We start from the raw sequence: 9,562 nt of genomic DNA, 5'->3' as shown, positions 1-9,562 counted from the left end.
ATATACAGTAAACTCCCGATTATCCGTGGAATAGGGTGGCAGGACATCCACGGATAAACGAATTCCGCGGATAATCCGCAAAATTAAATTTTACAATAAAAACTAAGTTGAAATTGAATTTATTTAAATTTATTCACAATATATTTATAATAATAAATATAAATTATTAAAATAAATAATATTTAATATTTAAATAAATGTTAAATGAATAAATAATTAATTAAAAAAATCAGTCAAAAGTTTTTGTTTCTTTGTTTGAAAACTCTTCTTTTTAACTTGTGATTGAAGTTTTTTTAATAACATTTTGTCACACAGAGTTGTATCGTCTTGTTCTTCTAGATATTTAATGATCCCGTCTATATGTTTTAGAGCTTCTTCATGGCTCACTTGCTTTACATCATTTATTTCATCGTTTTCTTCTTCTTCACCTTCACTTTCCGAAACTGTATCTAATGCTCCACTTACTATTTGTTCATCACTAAGACGCTCAAATCCTGGATCATTGGCATCACAATTTATCCACTCATTAATGTTTTCTTCGTCAAAATTCTCTCCTCCAGTAAGAGATTTAGAAAAATTAGCCAAATCAAAAGCAGACACTTCTTCTTCTTCCTCTATCAAAGTATTTTCCACACACGGTAAAATTTTTCTCCAAGACTTGACTAACGTAGTTTGCTTAACTAACCCCCAAGCAGTATTTATGTCATAAATGCTATCAAGAATTGTGTAATCTTTCCAAAAACTTTTAAGATCATTGCCCTCTTCAATTCTTTTTTTAAGCAAACTTGTTCTATAATTTTTTTTTATAGAAGCAATTACCCCCTGGTCCATTGGTTGGATGAGAGCTGTGACATTAGGAGGCAAAAATTTGACAAAAATATTTCCATCTTCCGATTTCAAGTTTACTGGGTGGGATGGGGCATTATCAATAAGCAGTACAGCTTTCTGAGGTAAGTTTTGAGACTTGAGATGTTCTCTTACTTGGGGAATAAATTTTTTTTCAAACCACTCTTTAAATATTTCTTGATTTATCCAGGCTTTTTTTTGGTTAAAGTAGTGTACGGGAAGGTTTTCAGCTCTGGTTCCTTTAAAAGATCTCGGTTTTTTGGATTTACCAATCACTACCAGTTTTAATTTTTGAGAACCTGTTGCATTGCTGCACGTCATTATGGTTAGGCGTTCTTTACTGCTTTTATGTCCTGGTGCGTGCCGCTCGCTTTCAAATGCAAGTGTTCGTGTTGGCAAACATTTCCAAAACAGCCCCGACTCATCAGCGCTATACAATTGTTCATATGATATTTTCTCTTTTTGAAGAAACTGTTCAAATTTAATTTTGAAATCTTCCGCTGCCTGTTCATCGCAACTTAATTTATCGCCGTTAATTCCAATTTCTCTTATTCCGTGGCGTTTTTTAAACCTTGTCAACCACCCTGATGACGCGTCAAATTTCCCTTCTAAACCTAACATTTCAAAAAACTGTTTTGCTTTTGCAGAAACAATAGGTCCTGAAACAGGAGTTCCCTCACTTCTAACTTGATTTATCCACTGTAAAAGAGCCGCATCTAATTCTTTATAAGTGCTAGTTTTCATGGTTTTTCTTTTTTTCATTGATGAGTTGTTGTCAGATGCGGACGCGAATTTCATTAATTTATCTTTCTGTTTAAAAATGTCTCTAACGGTGCTTTCTCCTATTCCATACTTCAAGCTTATTTGTTTTTTCGACGTACCCTTTTTAATATCGTTAATCAATTCAAGTTTGTCTTGAATTGACAATAGCACTTTTTTTCTTTTTTCACTCATTTTTTCACACGCGAAACGCACAAAGTTCTAGTCGATGGTAGACAGAAGACTAAATAGATATACGCGTTATTAGTGATCAAATGCAATATGTAATGTACGTTATCGCATAATCGACTATCGTAGCCCAATTTAACCGATAATTATGTGCAATGTACATTCCAGGGAATAGTATTAAAAGAACATAACATAATGTGTATTAATAGAAGTACATACACGTGTATTAGTATTAAATATTTGTTTACAAATAGGTATGTAGACGATTCCGTGGAAGACAGCGGATAATCCGCAACGCGGATAATCCGCTCGCGGATAATCGGGAGTTTACTGTATATACATGTAAATATTTATATTTTTTAAATTTTAATATATTTAAGTTCAATCAAAATATATTGTAAAATTGCACTTGATTTTTAAATACATAGAAGAGATAAGTGCAATTTTAAAAATTTTTTAGAGCCCTTATTTAAAATTTTTATTGTCAAAAGAGATAATCTAAATTCATATTTTGTTATAATTAATATGAATTGATACTTAACATAAAATAAATTTCAATGAATAAAAACTATTCTTTAATTGACATTTAATAATTGTATAAAAATAATACATAAAATATAAATATATGATAAGATTTTAAAGTAATAGGCTAATAATAGAAAAACAATTGTTGTAGAAGTAGTTTTTTTTTTTTTTTTAGAAAAAATAAAAATACAATAAAAAGTCTGGAGAATCAAATTTTACATGATTAAAAAAATAAGAAGTAAAGACATCATATTTAGGATGTATAAAAAATACAAATTCAATGAATAGAATAAAAAAGAAAACTATATTAATTAAAATAATAATAAATAATAATTTGATAATCCTTTTTATTTTTGTAGGTGTGTATAAAGTACATTAAATTAATGTGCATTTCAACTTCTTTCGTCTGCTCTTATCTTTTCCTCGTCCATTTGCTCCTTTGACATCATCTTTCTTACGTGCACGAATTTCACGCATTAAGTCAAAAAATACCTTTAAAAAAATTTTTAAAAATTACTTAAAATATTAGGTGATGGCTAAAACATACTTTATCAACATTATCTCTCGTTTTTGCAGATGTTTCTACATATGGCACTTTCCATTCTTCAGCTCTAGCTTGTGCATCTTGTAGTAAAACTTTTCGTTTGTCTGTCAAATCTCCTTTGTTTCCCACCAGCAAAAATGGAATATTTTCATCATTTTTTACTCGTAAAATTTGCTCTCTACAACAATAGTAATTTGTTTGAATTCTAATGATCATTTTTTAAGCAAATTTTTATTATATACTGTAATAGAAAAAAAAAATATGATATAATTGTTGCAAAACGATTAAAACTTAGTTTTCTCTATTGCGATTTAAGTATATAATTAAATTAGAAGAGGAATTGATAAAATATATGAAGGGTACAGAATAACAAAATAAACAATTTTCTTCAAAATTGAGATTTTGGTGACACAATGTATCTTTTAATCCACCAAACAAGTGGAAAAAGTGAATTATTCTGAAGTTATGGTGTACTTGATTGAAAATTTTATTTTCACAATTTATAAAAATATTGACACACCTTGCTTTTCCCGTGTAATCTTCCTATAAGAGATAGTAAAAAAAATATTTGTAACTAAATTTAGCATTTTCTTTTATTTAATACAAGCATACACCTAAGTTAGTATCATCTAATAAATTTATTTAAAATAAATTTGGCCAAAAATAACTATATATGAAGATAAATGAACAATTGTACTTATGTTTCTTTTNGTACTTGGTAGTACCTAGACAATCTAAAATGTTTATCAAGACCCCTGGTTTATTGCTGGGTGATCTTAATAGCATGACTAGACATCAAATAAGCACCCTGACTGGTCTACTGACAGGACATGGTCACCTGCTTAAGCATCTTAACGCAATGGGGGTATCGGAATCACCATTGTGCAGAAAATGTGGAGTAGAAGAGGAAGACTCATTTCACATCATGTGCGAATGTGAAGCCTTGTCCACACTAAGATCAAACTACTTGAATAAACCATTTCCTGAAAAAGAGGATATTAAAAACCTAAAACCCAGGGAGATACTTAATTTCGCCAGAAAGACAGGACTCTTTGGTCATCTCTAGAGGTGACTTTATGGTTGGTAATGTATTAACACTTTGGTGATAACACTTAGGTGGGTAAACCGAATCAAGACAATTCGGTATGAGGTGCGCACAATGGACCAACAGGTCTGAGTGCATGGGCATTATGTCCACCTCAATAATAACTAAAACTAAAAAACTAAAACTATGTTTCTTTTATATGTTCTACACTAAAAGTCTGAGAATAACACAGAATTATGTAAAACATTCTTTTGTAGTTATTTAAGAGTTATATTAATAATAATCCATATAATAATTTAAATTTCCTTAAAAATACCTGAAATAAACAGTATGCAAATATTCATCAATATACTTCAATTATACAATTTTTTTTTTATAAAAAGTATTAGAAAAATATTATTTATTTGATTGTAAATTATAATTGCAATAGTAATTACCTAAATTCCATTGTTGCTTGAAAACTATCATCTTCTGTAATAGAAAATACACATAAAAAGCCTTCTCCACTTCGAAAATAATTATCACGGATAGCTGCATAGTCTTCTTGACCAGCTGTATCTAAAATGTCAATTTGAACTTCTTCACCATCTAATACAACTTTCTTTCTATAGGAGTCTGCTTTGGTTGGCTCATAATCTTCAACAAACTGAAATAGGGCGTGTCAAAAATAATCTATTTCAATTGTACGTAAACCAACAAAAATCATATACCTCATCATACATGAATTGAAGTGTAAGTGCTGATTTACCAACACCACCACTACCAACCATTATAACTTTGTGTAAAGCTGGTTGCTGAGCATTGACTCTCTTCATAGCTACACTTCTAAAGTAAAAATGACATTAATATAATTAAAAAGAAATTTTCCTCTCTGTGTTAAAAATTCCAGTAATAATTTAAATAGTATTAATAAAAATTAGTAGGTCAACATTTTTCTCAGAAGCTACAAAAAAATAATTATGAGAAAACAAGACTATAACGGTTTCTATAATTGCATTGTGAAAGTCGTAAAATTACCAAATTAAAAAAAAAATTTACTGTTTTTTAAAAATACAATTTAATTACCTATGGAATGAATGTATAATTAATAAACTAGACACCTAACTAACAATCTACGTAAAAACTCATAAATAACCGTACAAGAAAAATGTTAATTGATTTTTCAGATAAATAATGTTTACATTAAAATGTTATCACCGAAAACCGACCAACAGGAGTGATCGATATAAATTATTTACAGTATAACCAAGCACACAGAAAAAAATATTTACAACAAAATGTCTATGACTACAAAGTAATCATTTAGATGATTTAAATGTAAAAATTTAAAGAAATAATATTTAATGATCTCTAATCAATTAACATCTAATCAATGTCTAGTACAAAAAGAAAAACTCTGTGTGAAAAATATTTATAATAAATGAATAAAAAAATAATCCTTGTATCAATAGTCATAACAATTATTTTGAAATTAAACAAAATTAGTCTTAATAAGGGTAATTTAAATAGTGAAAAAAAAATTGTCCATTCCCTATCAATTGGAAATATATAAATGTTCACTTAATATATTAGTGACAACAATAACCAAAATTCAAACAAATGAAACATTTGCTAAACTTACAAAATATATGAATTATCAAATATGTAATTAAACAGTTTATTAATAAAAAAATATTTTTTTATTTTTAATAATTTTTTCTTTAAATAATAAATACAATTACTAAAACTAGAATAAACAAAATCAAAAATCATTATATCCATCAAGTAAACTTTCAGAAGTTATTAACACTACGGATATTAAATACATGTGTGAAGATACGTAATCAGGATTACATTTAAGGGGATCAATTTTAGTCCCATAATGAAACATTTTGTCGGGTAGTGGATAAAATATTTGATCCACGTTTGTAATTAAATTTTTTTAATATAAATAAAGTATTTTTTGGTACTATCATTTATTAACTATACTTTGTTTTTTTAACTCTAATGGATTTAGTAGCTAATTTACAAATTTGTTTTTTTCATCATTTTCTTTGTAACATTCTTCTAAGCTTGTTTTCATTTTTTATTGATATTTGATGTACTTCTATTTAATGGAGATTAAAATTATTATACTACAAACACAAAAAAGTAAGTAAAATCTATAAATATATACTTTATTAAAACATAAAGTTCAATGACATTACATGATCATACAACATTCATTGGCAAACATAAGTAGTACACATATAAATACGTATAAATTTAAGTTATAACTTCTATAACAATAAATAAATCTTAATCATAAAGGAACATGGATTATACAAAATGAGAACATTTATGAATAGCAATTAACAAATACAACTTTACATTAGTCTACTTCCTCAACAGTTGGTCCTCTTGACTGTTGTTCTCCAGGGAACCTACTATTTCCAGGCATTTGGGAACCACCTCCTCCTTGTCCCCCATGCATTTTCATCATTAATGAAGAACACTTGCCTTGCAGTTCTTTAAGTTTGTACTCGTATTCTTCCTTGTCAGCCAACTGATTATTATCTAACCACTGTATCACAGCATCACATTCCTGTTTTGCTGTGTTCTTTTCCGATTCACTCAGTTTATCTCCAGCTTCGTCCAGAGCTTGTTTTACACCAAAGACATAGCTTTCTAGTTGATTTTTAGCTGCTATTTTAACTCTTTGTTTTTCGTCTTCTTCCTTATATCTTTCAGCTTCATTAAGCATACGATCAATTTCTGATTGTGACAATCTACCTTTGTCATTCTTAATGACAATGTTTTTCGAACGTCCAGAACTGTTGTCTTTGGCCGAAACATTCAAAATACCATTAGCATCTAGATCAAAAGTCACATCAATTTTAGGTACTCCTCTTGGAGCTGGAGGAATTCCAGTCAAATCAAAAGTTCCCAAAAGATTGTTGTCTTTAGTCATTGCCCTCTCTCCTTCAAATACTTGAATAGTAACTGCTGGTTGATTGTCAGCATAAGTGGTGAAAGTTTGAGTTTGCTTGCATGGAATAGTACTATTTCTTTCGACTATCTTAGTCATAACACCTCCAGCAGTTTCAATTCCCAATGAAAGCGGTGTCACATCAACAAGTAGTACATCTTGAATTGCAGAACTGGTGTCTCCACTTAGTATAGCTGCTTGAACAGCAGCACCATATGCTACTGCTTCATCTGGATTAATGGATAGATTGAGAGACTTACCACAGAAGTAGTTCTGCAACAAACTTTGAATCTTAGGTATTCTGGTAGAACCGCCGACTAATACTACATCGTGTATTGCTCCTTTGTCCAGTTTAGCGTCAGCCAACGCCTTTTCAACAGGTTGTAGAGTTGATCTGAACAAATCAGCACAAAGTTCTTCAAAGCGTGCTCTTGATACTCTTGTGTAGAAATCGATACCCTCCATCAATGCATCAATCTCTATGGTGGCTTCCGAGCTTGAGGACAGTGTTCTTTTGGCTCTTTCAGCAGCAGTTCTGAGACGTCTTAAAGCTCTAGGATTTGTCTTCACGTCTTTTTTGAATTTTCGCTTGAATTCTTCTGCTAGATGTGATACTAGTCTATTGTCAAAGTCTTCTCCTCCCAGATGTGTATCACCAGCTGTTGATTTAACTTCAAATATTGACCCCTCATCAATTTGGAGGATAGACACATCAAAAGTTCCACCACCCAAGTCGAATATTAACACATTTCTCTCACCCTTCAAGTTCTTGTCCAAACCATACGCCAAAGCAGCAGCTGTGGGCTCATTAATAATTCTCATAACATTCAAGCCAGCAATTGCACCGGCATCCTTTGTGGCTTGCCTTTGAGAGTCATTGAAATAAGCTGGCACAGTTATTACAGCATCAGTAACATTCTTACCCAAGTATGCTTCAGCAGTCTCCTTCATTTTGGTTAATACCATTGAACTTATTTCTTCTGGGGCAAACACTTTACGTTCACCTTTGAATTCGACTTGGATTTTCGGTTTACCGCAATCATTGATTACTTTGAAAGGCCAATGTTTCATGTCTGATTGAGTTTTTTCATCATCGAATCGTCTACCAATCAGTCTCTTGGCATCAAACACAGTGTTGCTTGGATTCATAGCTACTTGGTTTTTCGCTGCATCTCCAATCAACCGTTCTGTGTCTGAGAATGCAACGTAACTCGGAGTAGTTCTATTTCCTTGGTCGTTGGCAATGATCTCCACCTTTCCATTTTGCCACACTCCGACACAAGAATAGGTAGTTCCTAAATCAATTCCGATAGCTGTTTTTCCGACCATATTAACACAATAATCGAACTATATAATAAACACTTACAAGATAAAAGTATAATATATGAAAATAATAGTAAAGGAACACTAAGTGAAAATCACTCGGATAGTTTTAAAAGCGTTTGTAATGTATCACTCGATTCACAATTAACTGCTGTCGTTATGAATTCAAACTGATGCCGTGCTATCTACCAGTCGCGTATATATAACCTTGTAGAATTTTCTAGAATGATCGGCGGTGTTCGTGTCGTTTCGACGCCCTTCCCTTCACCACTCACTGTACATAACAATAATATTATGGTCTGCAGAACGTTCTCGAATTTTCTATAATCTTTAACGTGTAACTACTTATTTTTAAATGAATTCTAAACTATTTTTCTTTGATTTATATTTTCTTAGCATGTGTAAAATGATAAAATATTTCTGTATTTTAGTATAGTCTGACATTCGAAAATCAATTTATGTGGCTATTATTAGTTTAATAAACAAATCAATCTTTTTTATTTTATTGTCTACGTCAGACATATGAAATTTTCATAAACTCTTCTATGCAAAGTTTAATAGTTATAAAATGTATTTATACAAAAGGATAAATGTTTTAATTTATTATATGTATAATAATGAAATGTACTATGTTTTGTGAAAATGTAATGCCAGATTTTTATATATACATATATTATATGAAAAAATTGACATGCTAGGTGGTACTATTAAAACCATTCCTGTATTAAAGTTTTCCGCTAAATTTCTAATTATTTTATAAATTACAAAAAACACTAAATATTTTAAAATAGAATAAGTATGCACCCAAGACAGTCAAGAGAGTACACTGCTTAAGTATGATAGTATCTTTAATAATTAAAAATAATAATTTGTTAAAAATACATAAAAAAAAATCGTTAAATTGAGCGAATGGGTCTCTGTGCTGTCGCGTTAAAAATTCTACCACGGCCAAATGAACGTTTTGGTTTGAAAAGAAAATAGAGTCAGACATCGAAGGTCCAAATAAGTAAAGAAATAAAAATGGTCCACGACACTTTATAATTTTTGAAATACTAAATATTTTAAATTTGCCAAGTAAGGAAATTGAAATAGAAATTGCTCAAATCTATTATTAATATAAAAAAACCCAGCACAGGGGGGTCGCGGCACAGTTGTGACGTGTTATAGTATGATCAAGTATAATGATATCTGACAGTGATTAAAATCACTATCAAAAATAAANGACAGTGATTAAAATCACTATCAAAAATAAACGCTTCGATGCAAATCTTTAGATAGTGTTTAATTTAAAAAAAATTGGTGTTTTATTCCAAAAGCTACTTGATCTGCTGGTTCCTTATTAATATTTCGATAAAGATAAAGTATGTCAAATGAAAAAGGGTTT

At 30.3% G+C, this 9,562-nt stretch overlaps 3 protein-coding genes across 4 annotated transcripts in view; 1 reads left to right on the top strand and 2 right to left on the bottom strand.

The window, feature by feature from the left end:
• Positions 1–5,092, top strand: part of LOC126895081 (GATOR complex protein WDR24) — an 11,706-nt gene extending 6,614 nt beyond the window's left edge. Inside the window, exon 11 of one of the 2 annotated variants that reach the window (XR_007701590.1) lies at positions 5,075–5,092. The gene's annotated coding sequence lies outside the window, so the exon portion shown is untranslated. Of the gene's footprint in view, positions 1–2,494; positions 2,575–5,074 lie in introns of those variants that run through there. The other variant, XR_007701589.1, reaches the window with a different exon arrangement.
• Positions 2,601–5,097, bottom strand: LOC126895088 (ras-related protein Ral-a). The gene is made up of 5 exons (XM_050666571.1): positions 4,974–5,097; positions 4,619–4,733; positions 4,346–4,554; positions 2,867–3,041; positions 2,601–2,811 (listed from the first exon to the last, which is right to left on the bottom strand). The coding sequence occupies exons 2-5, from the start codon at positions 4,721–4,723 to the stop codon at positions 2,695–2,697; spliced, it is 606 nt and encodes a 201-aa protein (XP_050522528.1). The 5' UTR covers positions 4,724–4,733; positions 4,974–5,097; the 3' UTR covers positions 2,601–2,694.
• A 946-nt stretch (positions 5,098–6,043) lies between these two features.
• On the bottom strand, positions 6,044–8,362 carry LOC126895083 (heat shock protein 68-like). The gene has a single exon (XM_050666566.1). The coding sequence runs from the start codon at positions 8,182–8,184 to the stop codon at positions 6,259–6,261; it is 1,926 nt and encodes a 641-aa protein (XP_050522523.1). The 5' UTR covers positions 8,185–8,362; the 3' UTR covers positions 6,044–6,258.
• Between the last annotated feature and the right edge of the window lie 1,200 nt (positions 8,363–9,562).

This window comes from Daktulosphaira vitifoliae, unplaced genomic scaffold (assembly GCF_025091365.1).
Source record: "Daktulosphaira vitifoliae isolate Bord-2020 unplaced genomic scaffold, ASM2509136v1 Scaffold_1, whole genome shotgun sequence".
NCBI classification, from domain to species: domain Eukaryota; kingdom Metazoa; phylum Arthropoda; class Insecta; order Hemiptera; family Phylloxeridae; genus Daktulosphaira; species Daktulosphaira vitifoliae.
This window is presented reverse-complemented; position numbering and strand designations above follow the sequence as displayed.

What these genes read in the sequence shown, in the direction of transcription:
- LOC126895088 (XM_050666571.1), bottom strand. Translation starts at nt 4,723, where the DNA reads ATGAAGAGAGTCAATGCTCAGCAACCAGCTTTACACAAAGTTATAATG. An exon ending in CAAGCAACAATGGAATTTAG is followed by an intron (nt 3,042 to 4,345) that starts GTAATTACTATT and finishes CTATTGTTGTAG; the next exon opens with AGAGCAAATTTTACGAGTAA. An exon ending in CGAGAGATAATGTTGATAAA is followed by an intron (nt 2,812 to 2,866) that starts GTATGTTTTAGC and finishes ATTTTTTTAAAG; the next exon opens with GTATTTTTTGACTTAATGCG.
- LOC126895083 (XM_050666566.1), bottom strand. Translation starts at nt 8,184, where the DNA reads ATGGTCGGAAAAACAGCTATCGGAATTGATTTAGGAACTACCTATTCT.